The sequence below is a fragment of the Aedes aegypti genome, chromosome 3, assembly GCF_002204515.2.
Source record: "Aedes aegypti strain LVP_AGWG chromosome 3, AaegL5.0 Primary Assembly, whole genome shotgun sequence".
Classification (NCBI taxonomy): Eukaryota; Metazoa; Arthropoda; class Insecta; order Diptera; family Culicidae; genus Aedes; species Aedes aegypti.
In genome coordinates this window covers 230,928,951-230,951,573 of record NC_035109.1, presented here as the reverse complement: position 1 = coordinate 230,951,573, position 22,623 = coordinate 230,928,951, and the positions used below count along the sequence as shown (strand labels likewise).

The following is a 22,623-nucleotide window of genomic DNA, read 5'->3' as shown; positions in this document are numbered from 1 at the left end:
TACAAAGTTTTCATATTTTCTATGATCTTCAACATTTTAGAACATTTTGTTGCGCAATCTTTTGAAATAAAAAAGTTTGAGAGCAAATTTTGAAAGCTATGAACTTTAGCACTTAGGACATTTTTGCATATTATGCGCCTTGACCAGACAAATAAATGTTCAGAAGACACCAAAATCCTATCTCTAATATTTTTCAAGTTATTAATTTATTCCACTTAATTCCGTTCCGTGGACCAATGTGCAATGGACTAGCATGCAACACCCAGTGGCAGTATTCCGGACTGAAGCGGGAATCCACACTCTTTTACTCGATGCGGTCAATTAATTGGTAGCACTAACCGCACGGCCACGGAGCCCAATATGGTTCATATTCAAGTTAATCATAAGTTAATCAAACATTTAAGATAAAAGCATGTAACGGGCTCACCAAATAATCATCCATGCGTGACTGAGCAGCCATACGCGATTCACACATAAATTCAAGCAACGCGAAAACTGAACTCGAACTCGAAGCGTGGGCCACTCATTTTCGGACGTTAATTTCCAAAAATCTAAACCAATAATAGTTTCACAAACGCTGCTTAAATTCACTAAAACAATGATCAAAATCAACAGAAAAAAACGCGAGCGAAAAATTTTGACGTCCGTATTCATTTCCGTGCACACCATTTTTAGTACATAACACTGTTCGACAAAAAAAGTCGATATGAATGCACAGAGACCGGACACCCCGGGCTTGAAAGTATAAAAATAAACAAAAATAATGGCGTTTTCAGAATGTTCGTGTCTGCCTCAGGTCATTTTTAAAATATACTTGAACTTTTTGCATTTTTTATTTAAAAATCTAATCTAATCAATAAACCGACACAGTGTTTTATATTCAGGACAGGGGAATTCATGTGCCATATAATGTTTTAAACTTTAAATACAAAATGAAAAGTTGTAATAAGATTTGCAGGAAGCCCTCCCCCTTTTTTGTACCCTCCCCATTTTTAAAGTATCGCAAATGATGGAATATTTGATATACAGGGGGTTGTCAAAATAACTGGGACAGGCAAAAATTGGGCCAAATTTGGAATGCTGTAACTTTGACAAAAATTGACCGATTTCAATTCTTTAAGAAGTAATGGACGGGTCAACTAATCTAGTTTTGAGGTGCATCCACGGAGATGAACTATGACCACCGGATACCAGTGATAATCCGGATTTCCAGAAGCATGTCTTATGCAGTAAAATTATGACGTGTTTTTAGCAAAGGCCTCGGCTAAAAAATCAAAATTTTACTACACATGAAGATAGAAGATCTAATTCTGAAGCGATTGGTGCGCCAAGTATTAATATTGGTCCAGAAACAACCAATATATGGCCATTTCCCCGGAATCGGTGCCGGTAGTGGATCCGAATTGGGATCAAACAATTTATTCACTCAAAATATGTCGCGCAATATTGTTTTCTCCCTAGCTTATCATAAAATACCCTATTATAAGTTGAAAATGAGTCTTGTACAGATTTGGCCACTCATGGCGCCGCCCAGTGCCCCAGGGGAACCTTGCATAGGGGACATTTCGATTTTGACACCAAAGCATATCATGCGACGGCTCATTCTTCATATCTTGTCGTAAATAGGGCAACTGTAGACTCAAAATGGATAGTTGACTACAGTGACTACTTCCGGGACCACCGGATGTTCCAGAGGGAACCTGTAATTAGGGACAATTGATATTGAACTCCAATACATATCGTGCGACAGTTCATTTTTCATGTCTCGTGCTAAATAGGGCTATTGTAGACCTTAAGTGGATATTTGACTACAGTGGCCACTTTTGTGACCACCGGATATCCCTGAGGAAGGCTGTGATGTCTTCAATGACAGATTCCTCCGGGAAATTCCGGTGGTCCCAAAAGTGATAGGTTCCTTAGGGAGCTATAGGAGGTCCCCAAAGTGGCCATTCTAGTTAAATATCCATTTTCGGTCTAAAGTTGACCTATTCATGACTAAACATGAAGAATGAGCCGTTGCACGATGAGTATTGGAGCTCAATTCCAATTGTCCCTAATCATAGTTTCCCTAGGGGACACCCGGTAGTCCCAAAAGTGGCCAATTCAATTAAATTCCCATTTTGAGTCTACAGTTATTTTATTTACGACAAGGCATGAAGAAAGAGCTGTCGCATGATATGTTTTGGTGTAAAAACAGAAATGTCCCCAATGACAAGTTCCTCCGGGAAATTCCGGTAGTCCCAAAATTGGCCACTGTAGTCAATTATCCATTTTAGGTCTACAATAGCCCTATTTAGCACGAGACATGAAAAATGAACTGTCGCACGATATGTATTGGAGTTCAATTTCAATTGTCCCTAATTATAGGTTCCCTTGGGGACATCCGGTGGTCCCGGAAGTAGTCACTGTAGTCAACTATCCATTTTGAGTCTACAGTTGCCCTATTTACGACAAGACATGAAGAATGAGCCGTCGCATGATATGCTTTGGTGTCAAAATCGAAATGTCCCCTATGCAAGGTTCCCCCGGGGCACTGGGCGGCGCCGTGAGTGGCCAAATCTGTACAAGACTCATTTTCAACTTATAATAGGGTATTTTATGATAAGCTAGGGAGAAAACAATATTGCGCGACATATTTTGAGTGAATAAATTGTTTGATCCCAATTCGGATCCACTACCGGCACCGATTCCGGGGAAATGGCCATATATTGGTTGTTTCTGGACCAATATTAATACTTGGCGCACCAATCGCTTCAGAATTAGATCTTCTATCTTCATGTGTAGTAAAATTTTGATTTTTTAGCCGAGACCTTTGCTAAAAACACGTCATAATTTTACTGCATAAGACATGCTTCCGGAAATCCGGATTATCACCGGTATTCGGTGGTCGTAGTTCATCTCCGTGGATGCACCTCAAAACTAGATTAGTTGACCCGTCCATTACTTCTTAAAGAATTGAAATCGGTCAATTTTTGTCAAAGTTACAGCATTCCAAAGTTGGCCCAATTTTTGCCTGTCCCAGTTATTTTGACAACCCCCTGTATATCAAATATTCCATCATTTGCGATACTTTAAAAATGGGGAGGGTGCAAAAAAAGGGGGAGGGCTTCCTGCAAATCTTATTACAACTCTTCATATTGGACTTAACGTTTTAAACATTATATGGCACATGAATTCCGCTGTCCTGAATATAAAACACTGTGTCGGTTTATTGATTAGATTAGATTTTTAAATAAAAAAATGCAAAAAGTTCAAGTATATTTTAAAAATGACCTGGGGCAGACACGAACATTCTTAAAACGCCATTATTTTTGTTTATTTTTATACTTTCAAGCCCGGGGTGTCCGGTCTCTGTGCATTCATATCGACTTTTTTTGTCGAACAGTGTAATGTACTCTATCATAGAAATAAATTGTAAAGGTTTATTTTTGTTTTCATGTGAGTTTTTACTTAAAATAATGTATTTTTTTTATATTGTACAAAAATTAACGGTAAAACTAATGTAGATTTTGAAATACTACCAAAAAACAAATTGTCCGGGCATACATGACTTCCCCCTATTGCTCTCAGGCGCACATGTGGTAAACATTACGTCGCATAGGAAATAATTTGAAACAAATAAATGTTATTGAAAATTTCACGGCAAGGCTAGCAACAAAGTGCCCTGTTGCAAACCGACTCAACAATGTGAAAGTAAGCCTTTACCAAAACAACCAATACGAAGTGGTTTTTTGACAGACAATTGGTTTCCTATTTGTACTTTGACCTGACACGTCTTGTCTAAGGTCTAACTAGCTATATGATTTGAGAATCTCTATACATAATCCACATGAATACATATTCAATCATATATGGACGGTTCAGATTACTTGTTTGGTAACGAAACTACAGGTCGTCGAAGTAAGGGTCTCTAAAGGGACATTTTTTTCAGATTTAGCAGGTTTCCGGTGGCCGCAGTGACCAACTCCAAATCTCCTGGAGGATTTCTGAAGCTAGACATGTGTGCTGTTCATTTAAGCCCAACAGAACTGAAATTGGTTACACACTGATTTTTGCGAGCTGTTTGAATTTTCAAAAGTCACAATTTGTATCTTTTTGTTAGGGACTAAGCAGCCGTCAATCGCAAGTCAGTCCCATCTGCATTTTCATCAAAATTGGGTTTATATCAGTTTCAACATATCCTATGATCCTTCAGCTGCACTATTGAGACATAGCATAGCATAGACTGACTGTACATGTCAATGGTTGCTACTCCTTGATTAGTCGGAACTGCTAAGAATTGCACTTCGATCCAAATGAAAAAAGGATGGGAGTTTCCGATTACTCTCGAAGTACAGTTTTATCAGATCTCATATTATTGATCAATGACGGTGCCGGCCAAGTCCTTACAGTCAGTAGGGATGGGGAAGGATGTTAGGGTGTTATGATTGTTGCTTCTAGAGGCCGAGAATACCTCTGCGTCTCCACAACCATTACGGGAAGGGTGTTTATCAGTGAGAGAGGAAAAAGATCTGGGAGTCACCTTTGGTCGGTGATGCGATCCATGGATAGGGAGGAGAATACGATTTTTACTTAAAACTAGTTTTGCATTTTTGTCTTGCGATGAAAATATAATATGTAGTAGTAGTTTGAAGAAAGACGTCGATATTCAAAATAACGAACTGTTCATAGGTTCTTTTAGAAATGAAAGAAAAAAAGAAGCTATGTATAATAAAACTATATAAAACAAAAAAATAAAAGAAAAACAAGAATTAATGCCGACACTTTAAGTGACGAACCGTCCATAGTTTGTTTGAAAATTACACTAATGTTACGTTGCGACGATAAAACAATGCGTTAATCGGTCGTGTTTTGTATGATGAATAGACCACTCATATAGTGAGATGAGAGTAATAGTGAGATAACACAAATTGAACTCAAAATAAAATCAAACTTTTATTCAGGCATCAGTGTTACAGGATACTTGTCGATACAATGCTTAAACTAAAAGGGGTGTGGACTGATTACCCCAATGCAGTAACTGAATGTGTGTGTGTGTTTTTTTTTTTAATTTGACGAACTTTTTTTATAGTCAAGCATTTTTGACTTCAATCATCTACTGATGTTCTCACTATATACCTAACTACTTATTCATCTTGGAGCACAAGCATTATTTTAGACAAAATATATCTGTTATACATTACACTCGCTTCCCAGATCACTGTGCTAATAGACATATTACAAATTTTTCTTCAGCTTTAGCAAATACTCTGTTGTATAAAATAAATGTCATTTTAAAATACACATCCACTTGAGTGTTATACGTTTTAGATTCATGTTTTACTTTTTGTAAGGTATATAAAATTTCCTCTATTTCATATATATGAATATTTATATTTAAGCTCTAATACTTGACAATATATATCTGGTTGGGTTTGCTCTTGTAAACTATGTTATACTATGATATAAACTAAGCATGAATTTCTGATTCATAAGTTCTTAATTTGCTGTAGCAAAAACTCAGTCTACTAATATTTTCTTCTCCGTTTGACGGCATTTGTAATCTATCGTGCAGGTGCAAAACTGGTACTAACTACAAAGCAAGAGATCAAAACATTTCGCCAAATGTTGGACGATTTAAAATCAAACCTTTTGTAAACCCATCCTGATTAATAATGTTTAAATTTGTCAATAGTGGCACAGTTTTTAAATCACTCATCAAGGGCTTAACATATTTTTAAACCATCTAATTTTCTACAGTTATAAAATAAACTTATATGGTAATAACATGAGCTTCAACAAGCGTCCAAATCATAATATCACGTCATTTTAGCTGCATATCAGTCCCGTCTTCTATGTGTTCAAAATACGTATGTTCTGATTGATTTTCAAACAATTTTTGAAGGGGTGACATTGGATCAAACAAAGTAGAACTAATTTAAAACAAAAAATAAATCAAGAGTATCTTCTTTCGCTCAAGTTTTGTATAAGTTTTGTATGTAAAACGGAAATTTGTATGTAACCTTTTATATGGAAAGTTTTTTTTTATTATTTACTCAATGAATATTAATATCTACAAGCTTCGCAGATATTTTTGTATGGTAGCTGTTAGTAACTGTAAAATCTACTTCTAATAAGTTTTACAGCAAAATTCCTAATAATAACGGAGATATTTCAGATCATGATTTGGCCCATTTGTCACCCCTAACGACCTTTACAGGGTAATTTCCTGTCATTAAAATGAAAGGTTATAGGAAAAAATATGCTTGTACGATTTTTGTACATTTTTAAACTTCTCTTCTTCTTGGCATTAACGTCCTCACTGGGACAAAGCCTGCTTCTCAGCTTAGTGTTCTTTTGAGCACTTCCACAGTTATTAACCCCTCTACCGGTAGCTTCATTTTTTACCCCGAAAAAAATATTCAAATCGCGATAACTTTTTTGTTTCTCAATATTTTCGCACCAGTTTTTCACAAGCTCTCAAAAAACTCTTCTAGTTTTAGAATATGTGTCGATATTGATTATTGGGCATCTGGAATCGGAGATATTCCAAAATTCCTTGGGGGACCGACGCGTAGTCATAACCCACGTGAATATCTAAAACTACAGAATTTTTATCGCATTCGGATTTCCACTCCTTAGAACAATACATAAATGAGAGTATGTTGTGAAAAAATGAAGCAATTTGGTGCAGCCGTCTTTGAGTTATGAGCATTTATGTTTCTGGTACCACGCTGGCCAAATAAAGATCATAAAAACTTTAAAAAACCTCATCCCGTAATTTTCAGATTTCTCCAACAATACTGAACCAATTTGCATGTTTTTTTTCAAAGCAGCTCCTTGTTACCTGGCAATGTATAGCCCACATTTTTTATTTTATTTTTTTTTTTTTGATAGGTTGACCAAAAACAAAATGGCCGCCAAAGACACCAAAATAACCCAGGAATTGCTATCGGAGATACCCGTAATGTACGATATTTTAATTTTTGTACCTATTTGTGGTTACAATTAGCTAGAGTGGTCATTCACTAATAATTGAACTAGAAGAGTCACAGGTATTCAAAATCATGAAAAATGAGCCGTCGCATACCTAGTTTTGGTACAACAACTTACATATCGCTTAGTACGGGCATCTAAGGTGTAATGCTTGGAATTTTTTGGTAGTAAAGAAGAACCAAAATTGTTATTTTATTTATAATTGAACTAGAAAAGTCACAGGTATTCAAAATCATGAAGATTGAGTCGTTGCATGCCTAGTTTTGGTACAAAAACTGAAATTTCCCATAATACGGGTATCTCCGGTAGCCATTCCTGGGTTATTTCGATGGGCCAGAAGAACCAAAGTGGTCGTTCATCAATAATTGAACTATAAAAGTCACATGTATTCAAAATTAAGAAGACTGAGCAGTCACATGCCTAGTTTTGGTACGAAAACCTAAATATCGCACAACACGGGTATCTCCGGTAGTTATTTCGGTGGTTCCGAGGGCCGAAGCGCTCAATCAGCTATAATTGAACTAGAAGAGTCACAGGTATGCAAAATCATGAAGAATGAGCCGTCGCATGCCTAGTTTTGGTACAAAAACTGAAACGACCCACAATACGGGCATCTCCGGTGGTCATTCCTGGGTTATTTCGGTGAGCCAGAAGAACCAAAGTGGTCAATTATCAATAATTGAACTAGCAAAGCCACAGGTATTAAAAGTAATGATAATTGAGTCGTCGCATGCTTAGTTTTGGTACAAAAACTAAAATTTCCCACGATACGGGTATCTCTGGTGGTCATTCCTGGGTTATTTCGGTGGGTCAGAAGAACCAAAGTTATTATTCATCAGTAATTGAACTACCAGAGTAATTATGATTCAAAATCATAAAGATTGAGTCGTCGCATGCCTACTTTTGGTGCTAAAACTTTGTGGTCCCATATTACGGGTTCCGCGGTGGCCATTCCGGTGTTCCAAAAGGACCAGAATGACCATCATTCTTTTGGCAAAATACATCCAAATATAAAAAATCGTAAAGAATTTGGCACAATTTATTTGGTTTAGAGCAGTGGTTCTCAACCTTTTCGATGCTGCGACCCCCTTTGAAGCTTAACAAACGTCTCGCGGACCCTTAAAGGTCAATCAACCATATGCAAGAATCCTGCCACGATCTTTTGCAGGAGTTTACTAATAATTGAGCCAGGAATGTAAATTTCTGGCTACTAGCATCTTTTCAAAAGTATGACAACCCGAGGAGAAACAAATAACTCCCCAATAACTTATGCATACCATTTTTTGGTATCATACCAAAATTAGGTATTGTTCAGTTGTCAATACCTAAATTTGGTATTATAATGGTATTGAAAAAAATCTTTAAAACAATTAAAAATACTTCATTGAGGTATTGAACAGCTATTGAGGTCTGCTGGAGGTATTGAACTACAATTGAAAAATTTCATTTTTATATGAAAATCCATCAAGTATTATTGAGGTATTACAATACCTGATCTAGTTATCAGTTTGGTGTTCGTAGAATATGCTTGAGATATTATTTGAGGTATTTTACCTCTTATGCAGGGCTAATTCATACCTCATTCAGGTATGTAGTATTGGAAATTATCTGGTATGGAATACCTCAATTTGGTATTCAGTAGTTATTTTCTTCTGCTCGGGAAGGAACCTCCATAAACAACATTGATAAAATCCAACAACATATAAGTAGGATAAACCCCTTGGGCACCTTCATCTTTCACTTTAGCATTGTGGATTCGTCTCCATCCAAAGGTCTGAAACTCTGCAGTAAATCGCATTTGTGTCCGGTATTAGAATAGAGTGAAGAAAAACTTGGGACAGCAACGATTCACTTTGCAATTAAATTGTTTTTTCGAAACAACGCATTTCAGCCCAAATTTGAGCTAAGTAGCTCCTGCCGACGTGAAACAATAGTGCAAAGAATCATTTACATTCTCCAACATTCCAAATCCCACTATCTCCTCAATAAAAGTATTCCCAAGAGTCAAAATAGTCCTGAGGTCCTGTCCCAATTTTAGTACCAAACGATTAAGTTTAGGCCCAGTGTTGAAAAGTTGAGCCACTGTGGCGTTTTCGTCGACTAAGTGAACGTCAAAAATTATCAAAAGTGTCAAAGTTAAAATTTGAACCCATTTTTTCAATTAAAATTTAAATGTGATGTATCTGTTAATTGCGGCGAAAAATTTTCCAAATTAGTAACAAGAACACGCCCTACCTTGTTATTAATAAAAATAAGTTTTTATCGAAAATTGTATGACTCAATTTAAGATTTCTTCAGAAATCGTCAGCTCTGGATGCTTTGCATTGAATATTTTAAGAGACTTGCTAATGGGCTTCTATGCGCTGCTACATTCTGCTGTGAGGAGAATTTGTCAAAAGTTTCGCCAGGAAATCTTCGAAAGCTTTGTCAGATATCCGTGAGGAGTCTTCGCAGACATCTACCAAAGATCACTGCAACAAATATCGATCAAAAATTTTACTTGAAAAAGATTCACATGATTTCCGCAAATAGTTTTTGTAAAAGCTGTGAACAATCTTGCTTTGTTCACTACTTCCAATAACCAACAAAGTTCTGAGAATTTTTTGGAGGATCTTGCTAGGAAGCTGGCAGAATCTGCTAAGAATTAAACTATTTTCAAGATCACACTAAACTGAACCAGAACAGATCTGCGTTTAGTAATTATCTCGGGCTTGCTATGTAAGCCGACAGAATGAAATTGAAGGTAATTTCTCAGTATTATCACAGTTTTATGAAACAAAAAGGTTACGGCTTAAACATATTCGAAAGACACAAAATTTTCAACTTATTTCGTAATGCTAAAATTGGAAATTTATTACCCTCGCACGTAGCGCTTTCTTTATGAAAAACCATATAGAAATCAATACAAAATATCTCTATGTCACAGTGAGCCGAGATTTTGCTGTCACGAACTGTCACTGTGAGCCCGGATCTTAAACAATGGACAAACATAATAAAAGCGCGTAATAAGCCAAAGCATATTTTTGCATTTCATCGAAAGTAGCAATAATCTAATAAGAATCAATTCATGCGCATTCAAAAGTAAAGTCACGAGAGCACCGTTTATTCTAATTGAATATAATGTATTGGAATGAGGCTCTTTTTACTGTTTTCAACAAAAACTGAAAATTAAACGCATAGAAAACTGTGGCCCTTTTTCAATGTTTGTCCAGAAAGATCGAAGGTACACTACAAATGAAAACTAGCGATTTTCACCAAGCCTGCCTTGATTGTCGTTTGCAAACTGAAGTTATCTTGCAGCTTGGAAAAAAAATGTATCAAATTTCGTGTGTAGTATCTGTGCCTCCCTCCCAGGTATGAGCCATAACGCTTGAGACTACTTCCCCTCCTCTTAGAGAGTTACGTAATTTGTGGACGGCGCCTAATATATTAGGAACAGATTCCTCATATCAAGAAGAACGACACTTATTCTCAATGGCTTCACGGACCCCCTGAGAGCTCATCACGGCCCCCTAGGGGTCCGCGGACCACCGGTTGAGAAACCCTGGTTTAGAGTATAAATCTGAGTAATTTCATCGAATTGTCCAGATTGGCCACCTTCCGGGACTCCAGGAATTGGTTACGTATTACAAAAAAAAATATGCCAAAATATCCATCAACCGAATAGTACCAATGTGAATTACACATACAGAACTGCGATGGAAACTTACTTTTCGGATGTTCCGGGTTTTCGGAACCGGGTATGAATAACTAAGTGGTTACAGAATCTCTATTCACAGTCCACGTGAATACCTAGTCAACAATATATGGACGGTTCAGATAACTTGTTTAGTTACGAAACTACAGGTCGTCAAAGTAAGGGTCTCTAAAGGGACTTTTTTTAGATGTAGCAGGTTCCCGGTGGCCACAGTGACCAAATCTGGATCTCCGACAGGGTTTCTGAAATGTGTGCCTTTCATTTAAGCCCAACAGAACTAAATTCGGTCAACAAGCTATTTGATAAGTCACAATTTGTAACTTTTTTTATGGGAGCTCCACTAGGGGTCATTCAAAACTTTTGTTTCCGCAAAAACAAAATTTCTCACAAAAAAATAATTGTTAGAAAATTTTAAATAATAGGTTATTTCAATCAAAAGTTACATTGATCTGAATTTTGAAATGGGTCGAAAAAGACCCAAGGTCCTTACTACGGTTAACGTGAGTGATGTGCAGTAAAATCGACATGATATTTCAATTAATATTTTGTTTTGTAGACTTGTTGACATTATACTAAATCAAATTTTAATATGATTCGACCTTTTAATTTTCTTGAGATAACATTCTCTAAATATAAGGAATAAAATAAAACATTAACCAATATACTATCAATGAAGTATGGAGCGTAGAAGTGCAATAACTTAGTTATCACAATCTAGTGATAAAACTGATCATTAACCTTTTAACATAAACCATTCGTATCACTATATAACTAAAAGTCAGAATTCAAATCATATACTTTGAATGTTTCAAAACATAGCCATTATCGTATGTGCGATTTAGTACCTTGCCAATGTCATATAACACCTTATTTAACAAAATGATTATGTATAAAGCAAAATTCAGACTAAATTTAAAAAATGTCGTTGTAAAATTTCAACTATAGGTAACGCTGAAGCATATTTGTATGATATATTTTGTAGCATATATTTTTGTATCCATATACCGTATAAAACGACTGAAACCCTGGCTGGAAGGAGTCAATCCTTTCGATAACGAAACAGTAATAATAAAACGTTTTGAATCAAATCAGTCGAACAAAAGCAACACTTTATCTCAACACGTGCCACATGGCAATTGGCTTGCGATTGTTTTGAATCATATCCTGCCAGTGCTGACAACCGGTTCCTCCTTCCTGCAGTCCGATTGCACAACCCGGTTCATGGAGTTCTCCTTCGTTAGATGTCACAAACAGCTCTATTCCTGCGTCTTGCATTTGAGAGGCCGGTAGATCAAAGGTGAATGCTTCGTTCCAAATGGGGTTGGCCGGATCCGTTGCACGAATTGCACTTGTTTTACGTTTCTTTGTGCGCTTATCGTTGATAATTAAGTAAAGCTACAATAGGAAAATGGTGAAAATTGTTTATATGAAATTTCCGCAGAAGTTATTCAACAACCTTAACAAAAGGATCGTGGAGAACATGTAGATTCTTTGCTTTCATTACAACAACAGTTAGCCGTTCCGCTTGTGGTAGATAACTCAACGATATCAGCAATTCCGGTGAATGTTCCACTGGTTTTCGAACCGCAATCAAATCACCCCATATTTCGCAACCAGACAAATCTAACGTGTTCAGTAGAAATTTTATTTCGCCAACCACCTCGTCCCGGGAAAAGCGATCGTAATCGAGTAGCTGAAATTGAAAATTATATTTACTCTTTTGATAACACATTGGATGCTGATGGTTAAATTAAGTGCTATTGATATTGTAGATTTTCGCATTGAGCTGACGTAAGTTATGCAGAAATGTATACTATGTTTCATATAACAAGCCGTAGTTTTGAGAACTTCTCAAAAAAAACCTTGCGTTGTGATGATTTGATAATTATTTCACGAGCAACGTTTAGCATTGAAGCCTCAAATCACAAAAAAAAAGACTTCTTGCGAGTCAATTCCTACTAGAATGAACTTTTCTTTAGCTCCTTTGAGATTCACGTTCCAAAAAAAGGTTTCTGTAATAATTACAATATGTACGTTTTAAGTGTTGTAAAATTGAACAGCTCGTCCTTATCACCATTCAAAATACATTCCAATTCAAAGTATTTGAAAATTTATTTGAATTTTATGAACCGTAATCCGATTTCAAGCTAATTAGAAAATTTTATTATATAATGGATTGCTTCTACAGTCGCCTCTCCACATCTCGATATCGAAGGGACCATCGAGATAGGGAGATATCGAGACCAGGGTTGGGAAAAAATCTGAAGTTCACTCTACAGTAGTCAAACGAAGCCAATCACAGTCAGCGAAGCCAGTGAAACTCACGCTTATCGTTGCTGTAGGCAAAACGCCTTGAAAATTGCAAAACACCCGTTGCTAAGGGCAACCCAAAATTACTGTAGAAAAATGTTCTATTTCCCGCTGCATTTCCCGCATTTAGAGCCTTCAATGACACTACTGATTCAGAGAAATTCATGTACCCAATATAGGCTACTTGATGAGATTCATGATTTTAAACTACTGTAGTGAGAGAGCCACGTGATTTTCGCGAAATTCAAGCCTACTACTATTACCATTCCCAGCACTGATCGAGACAAATATCAAATGTTCAATGAATACTAGATTGAAAAACACTCCGTTATCAAGAAAATAATAAACAATCAGGCGTCATTTCGCGTTCCTAATTTGTTTTGAATCCCTAAAATTTAGTCTAGTAACCTTCGATATTCGTCACATCGACTTATGGAGAGAAAATTGGGAACAAAAAATGAACAGCGACACATCGAGATATGGAGATATCGAGATATATAGAGAGAAATTGTATGCAGACTGAAGAGACCTAAGAAATCATCGACATAGAGAGAGATATCCAGATATAGAACATCAACATGTGGAGAGTCGACTGCACTAAACTTTCGGTTTTGAACATTGGATATTTGGATTTTTCTGCGGGTCTAGCTTATCAGAGCGTCTGTTCTCCATGTTAGGGGCGGCTGATCAAAATCCTAGTGCCAGCGTGGGACTCTAAACAGTGCTGTGCACGATGGTCCTCCGGCGAGACAGGGGGTTGGTGCAGGCCTTACAAGCCAGCCGTAAAAATCATCAGTACAGGAAGCATACAATGTAAATTCGTACCGGAACCATCGGCATAGACCCAAACATCGAAAACGGACTAACGATTGGAAGCTCGGGTCATGGAACTGTGAGTCTCTCAATTTCTTGGGAAGTAGCCGCATTCTTTCCGAATTATTTATTTATTTATTTATTTATTTAGATATACCAACAGGCCGACAGTGGCCCCAATGGTTCTGTCCTAATATTAAAATACTTAAAAGAAACATACATTGCTTGTCAACAATTAAAATGAACGTAACGATAAACAGAGAGCATGATTTACTAAATTTCTCTGACTTCAGTCAGAACATCTGAGAATAGGCGGCGTAATGTAGTCCGGGGCATGTGGTAATCGAACTTAGATGAGACACGTTTAAAAGTTTAAAAAACAGGCTAATCCTCTTACGAGGTTTAGCCTGTTTTTCGGGCTGTGCAGTGTTATTCGAACATGATAAAGCGTAAATGCGCGCTAAGTGTTACCGTCAAGAGTGAACATATAATTGAAACCCATGGTTTATTAGTACAAAAGCAATTATGCTTGTTTTAAAAGAAAATAATTTTCGCTGATCTGATGGCCATCGTACCATTTTGTTACCAACAGATAAGTATTCTTATTTGTGTGGGTCTACCAGTGTGAGAACATATTTAGTGAGCAAGATAGTGAGCAAAGTTTTTCATCTCTAACGAGAACGATTACGTGTGCTGTTTGAAATGCATACCATATAGCGGCATGTGATTGCATGTGTTAGGAGCATTTTTGTGACGATGGCAAATAATCGTGTGAAATTCTCTTATTTTTACGTTGTGATAGTCGAAGCGAGTGTACATACACTTTTGTTCATTGTGTGCATACACCTGTTCTTAATGTGTGATGATCTAGCAGTAGTGATGAGTTGATATAGGACTAATGAGGAAATGGTACAGTACTATGCCAATTTAGTTCCATTTTAACAATACTATATTTCTAGCACCATCAAATCGAGGATTTCTTTTTAAATTCAATTGAGTCAATTAACAGTAATACGAGGCTTGGCTTGAACTCTCCTCTTCTACTATAAATTTGCTTACCCGTTGACATATTCATCTATGTACGCAATGTGTTAGTAATTGTTTGCTTCTCTCGTGAAGCAAGCATTATAGTTGCGCTCTCAATTCTTGAGAAGCAGTTCAAAGTATTGAGGTATATTTGCAAATGTTTGTGAATTCACCGTACTCATAGAGTGCATGCCATCATTTTTTCTCTTTTTAACTTATTAGCAAATTGACTCATCTCATTTGTATTGCATGTTACAGCGGCACGCATAACTGTTATACGATTTGAGATTGTCGTGGTTAACTTGTCTCATGCTATGACATGTTGAAATTTGTTTGTGAGAGAAACTGTGATCACTCTCAGTAACTTCAACAGACGTATTTAAAATGTGCGTAGAACAATCTACATAAAGTCTCATCATGTATAAGTAGCATTCTTAAGATTTTGTGTGTATTGATCACCATCGTGGTGTTTTATTCCAGGAGATATTTCTCTTTCTCTGACATTTAGGTATTTGGAGGTACTTCTCTGTACAATACTATATTGTCTTTCTTTTTCAACTCAGCTGCCGTAGAGTTCGGATCGTTGTTCACACCTCGTGCAATCCAATCAGGTTTAACTACTCGCTGTTGGTCATGGCTTCTAACCAGGAATCAGGTATTGGAAACAAATCAGTTTCCAATAGATTGGTACTTGAAAAACAAGAGGTAGGCACCACTGGCATGGATTATACTGCTGTTGGTACCGATAGTGCACCAAACGCGGATAGTGGAAGCAACAAAAGTCAAGAGATGAAGTCTGCGAAGGCTTCACCTGTTGATCCATTGTCTTTGAATAAAACGCCATTTCCAGTGAAGCTTGAAAACGGGTACTTCACCAAAGCATTGAAAAATGATCTGGTCAGAAATTTGTATGACTATCTGTACAACTTGCCACCTAATTCATTTATTCCCAGCTTTGATGGCTATGGGCTCAGATACGGGAAAATCTGGTTCTCTCCAGAGAACGAGAGAAGCTGTATCTGGCTCAAGCAAACACTGATGGAAATAAATGAAAAGGCGGCAAGTGAATTCAAGTTCTGCATTCAGTCATTTTGTCTGAAACAGAATAAAATCTGTTTCAATATTGCTTGGAATGACAAGGAAAATTTAACTGGTTCTGACGTTCTCCATCGTCTCCATTTTCAGAACCCTAATTATCTGATAAATCTTTGGAAGATTATTACAGTCAAGACTGGCTCTGCAGAGAGTCGTTTGATAATCTGCAGTGCTGATCATGACTCTATTGAACTTCTAAAGAAGCACAAATTCCGTTTAAATTACGGGTTTCAGAAAGTGTTCGCAAGAACATTACCGCAGAATAAATCTGCAAATCAAAAAACTGTGCACTCCTCACATGTGTTATGGAATACGCATTTTTTTACCTAGCCATTATATATGGTTTTCTGCAGATTCAATCTGTTTATCAGAAGGTTTGAATTCCTAACTTGCGTAGGAATTCTCATCTTTAGTGGGGGACGGGTAAACTTATCATTCTTCTTTACTATTCTATTTTTTCCCATCTTCTTCCTTTTCCCCATACCCATTCCTTATCCCAATTCCTTTCCACCATCCTTTTCGTCAGGTAAATGATGATAAGGCTATGAAGGGGCGAGGCACAAATCTCCCAATTGTAGGGGAACGTGCCACCTGAGCCAATATACTGATACCTGATACAATGTAAATTCGTACCGGAACCATCGGCATAGACCCAAACATCGAAAACGGACTAACGATTGGAAGCTCGGGTCATGGAACTGTGAGTCTCTCAATTTCTTGGGAAGTAGCCGCATTCTTTCCGAATTATTTATTTATTTATTTATTTATTTAGATATACCAACAGGCCGACAGTGGCCCCAATGGTTCTGCCCTAATATTAAAATACTTAAAAGAAACATACATTGCTTGTCAACAATTAAAATGAACGTAACGATAAACAGAGAGCATGATTTACTAAATTTCTCTGACTTCAGTCAGAACATCTGAGAATAGGCGGCGTAATGTAGTCCGGGGCATGTGGTAATCGAACTTAGATGAGACACGTTTAAAAGCCCTTTGAATTCCATCGATAGCGGTGTTCATCCCGTAGATCGTTCTGCGCAATGGAGGTCGTAGCATTAAATTATTCCGAAGTGCTCGAGGTTGAACGTTGAGGTCAATTTCGTGGAGAATCGCTGGACAGTCTATTCTGTTTTGTAGAACGTCGGCGGCGAACATCGCTTTCGAGATGTCTCTTCGTGTTCGAAGGGTCTCGATGTCGATCAACAAGCAACGGCTTTCATAGCTCGGCAAACGATAAGGATCTCGCCATGGTAATCTGCGTAGTGCGAATCGAATGAACCTCCGTTGAACCGATTCGATGCGTTCCGCACCATTAAGGTAAATTGGACTCCATACAGGTGAACTGAATTCAAGAATAGGACGCACTAACGAACAGTACAGCGATTTCAAACAGTGAACATCGTTAAAATTTTTACATAATCGCATAATGAAGCCTAATGTTCTCGATGCCTTATCGACGACGTACGCTACATGCTGTTTGAAGGTAAACTGGGAATCCATGATTACTCCTAAATCTTTCACATGGTTAACCCGGCATATCTCCACATCAGAAAAGGTGTACTTGAAACGAACAGGCTCTTTTTTCCTGGAGAAAGAAATCACCGAGCACTTGTTTGGGTTCACTAGCATCCGGTTTAGATCGCACCACCATGCGAAACGATCTAACTCATTTTGCAGCGTAATTGCATCGGAGGTCGTGCGGATTTGCTGAAATATTTTCAGGTCGTCTGCGAACGAGAGCTTAGGCCCTTTCAACACATGGTTCACGTCGTTGAAGTATATCGAGAAAAATAGAGGTCCGAGATGGCTTCCTTGTGGTATTCCAGAAGTTCCTACGAAAACATCCGACTGAGAATCCCCTATGGATACAAGCATCCGTCGATCGGTGAGATAGGAGTCAATCCATCTCAGAAACGAACCGTGTAATCCAAGCTTCTGAAACTTAGCGATCATTATAGCGTGGTTTATCTTGTCAAAAGCGGCGGATAGGTCGGTGTAGATAACGTCTGTTTGATTTCGTTCTGCCAAACTTGTAGTGATATGGGACGAAAGACACAACAAATTTGTGTTTGTCGATCGGCCAGGCATTAAACCGTGTTGTTCTTCGCTCAAATAGTGTTTACAATGAGAAAAAAATGGCTCCATAACGACAAGTTCGAACAATTTTGATACTGCGCATAATGATGTTATACCACGGTAGTTGTTGATATCATATCGGCGACCTTTCTTGTACACTGGGTACATATGAGCGAATTTCCAGCAATATGGAAAGACGCCGTTCGCTAGCGATGTCTGGAACAAGTGGCGAAGAGGAGACAACAAACAGCTGATGTTATTTTTCAGAAGAATCGGCGGTATTCCATCAGGTCCAGGTTTACATGTAGACTTCAGTTGAAGTGCTGCTCGGATGATCATGGTGTCGTCCACGGTGAAAACTGCGAGTGACTGTTCTTGCATTGGAACGTTTCTTGCGGCGAGCGAAATTCGTTCTGTTGATAGTTGTTCGTCGGCGAAAACGCTTGAGAATTTAACGGCAAACAGTCGACAGATATCGTCAACTTTGCATGCTGTTTCACCATTCAGTTCTAGCGACGATGGAAGGTCAGATTCTTTGCGTTGCTCGTTCACATACTTCCAGAACCATTTTGGTCGATGTTTCAGATTCCTTTGTACCTTATTCTGATAGTTTAGATAACAACGTTTACTGACTCTCTTGTATTTATTGTTGAGCCGCACGTAATTAGTTTTGGAAGATTGGTTGCGACGTTTCGTGTACTTCTTCAATGCTGCTCTTTTCGCTGTTTTCAGTCGTTTAAGTTCGTTTGACTGCCATGGTTGTTTCTCGCAACGTATCACTTTTCTTGGGACGTATCTGTCAATAGCGTACAGCATTATATTGGAAAACGTGTGGGCCGCAGATTGAATGTCGTTACGGTCGAGACAAACGTCCCAATCTATGGTTAGGAGAAAGTTGGCCATTCCTTCGTCATCTGTGTTTTTAAAATCGTAGTATACTTGTGATTTGTGGATTTTTACTGAACTGCTGAGCCGTTGATTAAGGCTGGTTTGCTACTGACAAGAAAAGGAATCGCCTATCTCGATGCGTGGAAAATTTCTTCCAAGAAATGGTCAAGAAAATTACATTTTTCTGATCGCAGTACGCAGTTGAGAAGAAATGTCACTTCAAAGGGGGCTCTCTGTAGGAAATTTCTTGACCCATTCAGTCAAGGAATTTCTTTACTTTTCTTGAGCGAAACAGCATACTATGCTTTAAGCGTTAAAATTATGGGTCTATGATGAGGAACAAATTTAACGAGAGGAGCAGGAGCAATGGACACTATTGGAGCTGCGTCTTGGACGCTCACAAAGCAGAGATCTAAAGTGCGGCTGTTTTCGTTGATTACATCACAAATTTGCTTCAGGGTCGCTGTACTGTAGCTGTCAAGTAAATTCATGGCAGTTGGATGAATCACTGACCGCTCCGGGTCAGGATACAAGAAACCACTATGGGACGCATTCCACGCTATTCCTGGTAAGTTGAAGTCTCCCAGCACAATAATCTCATCAGTTGCAGACATTTCAGACATAACATGCCAGATTGATTGAGTATGAGCATCGATCATAGAGATATCGCGTATACGATCAGGAGGGAGGTAAACGACGCACAGATAAACGACGGATTTCTATTGTTGTGTTGTTCTATTGTTTACTATTGTTGGGATTACGATCACAGCGAAAAACTTCGTAATCGTGCCCAAATACCTGGTTAGATAATGTCCGTGAGTCGAGCCATGTTTCGGTAAGAGCGATAACGTCGTAGCAGTTGTCTGCAACAGCTAATCTGTAGTCTTCAATAGTCGAGTTCATGCCGCCGACGTTCTGATAGTAGAGTAGGAGTTTATCGGCTTTGCTCCTTTGTTCCTGTTGCGAAACGTTATACTGTCGTTGGGCTAACGTGGATTCGCTGGAAATGGAGTTACTTTCAGGTGCAGAAAATTCCACAAATTCACTGTACTTGCCTAGGAGCGGTTTTCGGAAAGCCCCGTCTCCCGACTCAGGCACAGGACCGGGACGACTGCTGGTCGCTGGCAGGAATGGCTCGACTGTGCTGAGTGAGATAGGGGTTTCCTCAATACTGGCGGCAAGAATGCGTCCCGGTGAGTGGTCTACGTGGGTTGAGCGAGGCCGATTTGACAGGTTTGACTCATGTCGTTTTTTTGTAGAAGAACTGAGAACCGCGTCTTCCGTTTCAGCATGGCTGTTGATCGCGGGGCATAGGAGAGGCTTGACTGCGTTGAGGACAGTAGGGGCTATCTTGTAGCTGATGACGGTTTTGCGACCAAGAGTCCGAGTCGGCAGCCTTATCGATGAATAATCGCTGGGAATAATAATCGATTCAGGGGACGGAAAGTTCGTGAAAACAACGTACTTGCCTGTAGTTGGGGTTCGGAACACTCCGTTTTCCAACTCAAGCGCAGGACCGGGACGACTGTAGGACGCTGGCGGGATGGGCTCGACTGCGATGAGAGGAATAGGGGGTTCCTTCATACTTGTGGCAAGCGTGCGTCCCGGGATGTAAATGTCAGAGGTTGCATGTGGCCGGCTGGATATGGGTCGACTGAAAGCGGCATATGGTTCAGGAGGTGAAGTGTTCGGAAACATAACACAGCGTTACAAAAATGACACTTTCGCGTGTCTCAAGGATCAAATTATGTGTCTCTAGTAGATTTTGGGTCGCTGAATCTGATGCCGTTCTCAGAAATGTTCCAGCACGTCACAATTTTTAGCTACAGGTCGTCAAAGTTGTATAAAACACTGGTTTTATTGATGTTTACATGAAATTTAAAGTATGATTTATCAAACTTTTTTGTGATATAATCTACCAAACATGCTAAATAGGACTTGAACTTTCAATTTAGATACAAATCAGTTGAAATTTTACGATAAAATTTAGGTTAAATATATTTTTTTCAACATGTTTGCAGGCTTCATATAAAATTCTTCGTTTCTCTTATATGGCATAATACAATACTTTTCTGAACCACCAAAAAATAACATTTTACCTTCGAAAATATTATGAACTTCATTGATATTTATTGTTCTATGCATAAAGTTTGAATTCTGTGACAAATTGAGCAAACAAATTGCCGTACAAGTTGGAAAACTTGCATGCAAGTTGGCTGAAACAGTCAAATTTAGCATTTTCAACCGTCAATATCTCAAAAACTAGACGTGCCATGATATTTCTGAAAACGGCAATGGACTCAGCAACCTTTAATTTAGTAAATAGTGGTATTTTGGTTCTTGAGACAAAACCGTGTTCCGCAGTGTAATGTACTTGCCCGTGGTAGGGGTGCGGAAGATCCCATCTCCCAACTCAAACGCAGAACCGGGACGACTGATGGTCGCTGGCAGGAGGGGCTCGACTGCGATGAGAGGGATAGGGACTTCCTTAGTGCCCGCGAAGAATTTGCGTCCCGATGTGCAGCGAAGATGGATTAGATGATTGGTTACTCCATTATTACAACTTCTTCCGTAGGCAGGTTTAACGGATCGTCGGATGGGGTTGTTAGTGTTGGTCGCCAAAAATTTTCACTGGATTTGTCAGTGAACTCTCGGTAGAGAATGCCTTTCGGCCATGAAGAGGATGAGAGTGCTTTGGGTTTCAATTCAATATCCATACCAATTTTGAAGGAAACAAAAGACAATGTACTTATGACCCTTCCTTTGGCAACTAGTCTCGTGACTTGTATATCTTCTGATCCGAGGCGTTTTTTGGCGAAAGCACAGATTTGATCGGTTGAAACGTCTTTTGCGATCCGCGACAAGTATAACCAGAATTTCGGTTAAACCGGTGGAACAGTTGCAATTTCATTCGACGGCGAGAGTGTGCTACCGGTTCCATGTAAGAGTGGTGGCTGTTGGTTTGATTTAGTGTCCCTTACTGTGCTGAATAATCTTCGACTTCTTGTGAACCTTGCATCAATGCCAACACGTTTCGAGGATATTGGTGTGCACGAGCTTGAATTGATCAGTTTAGCGAAAGTGGTTCGGATTTCAGCTTCCATAATCTCAGATTTTAGATTCTGCATAGTGTCACTATGAGAATTGATAGCTTGACTTTGACCCGCTTCGTAAGCGGCGCGGGCTGTATTTCTGAAACGCACTTCTTTCATTAGCGTGGTACATGACGGGCAAAACCAAAACACTTGATGATTTCTCATCACTTCTTCATACACATCCGCACGGATTCCACAGCAACGGGGATGAAAAATTGCATTACAGAAGCCTTGACACTCGACTTGTACATCACCAATTTCGATAGCACATGAGTAACATACGAGAGACATTTTTTCTCCGGCTCTTAACACAAGTTACGCTCGAAAATGATTTGCAAAACCAGCCCACAGTCGCGATGATCAAACAGCAACAAACGATGATTGGTAGCCAAGTACGGTAGCAAGAGTAGAGTGCAGCTAGAGTACAAACAGTGCGTAAAACGAAGCTGAGCAATTTTTCGACAGATTCGCGAAACAATATCTTTGGCCACGGATTTCTCAGTTATTTCACTAACCACGCGAATTTATTGATTTCACCGTGATGCACAACGGGATTCTGTACAACAATGTTAAGTGTCACAAAAAACGGATGAAAATTACACGAAAAAAATAAGCAATATTGCCGGAGATTGAAAAGGTAAACTA

At 38.6% G+C, this 22,623-nt stretch overlaps 1 protein-coding gene across 3 annotated transcripts in view; it reads right to left on the bottom strand.

Annotated features, from left to right (window-relative positions):
* Positions 1–11,245: 11,245 nt before the first annotated feature.
* LOC5567940 (synaptotagmin-6) overlaps positions 11,246–22,623 on the bottom strand; it is a 51,911-nt gene continuing 40,533 nt past the window's right edge. For all 3 annotated transcript variants that reach the window (XM_001657715.2, XM_021852045.1, XM_021852043.1), the window contains exons 7-8: positions 12,129–12,365; positions 11,246–12,067 (exon numbers count right to left, since the gene is read on the bottom strand). In XM_001657715.2, coding sequence (XP_001657765.2) covers positions 11,783–12,067; positions 12,129–12,365 — 522 coding nt within the window. In that variant the 3' untranslated portion in view covers positions 11,246–11,782. The remainder of the gene's footprint in view (positions 12,068–12,128; positions 12,366–22,623) is intronic.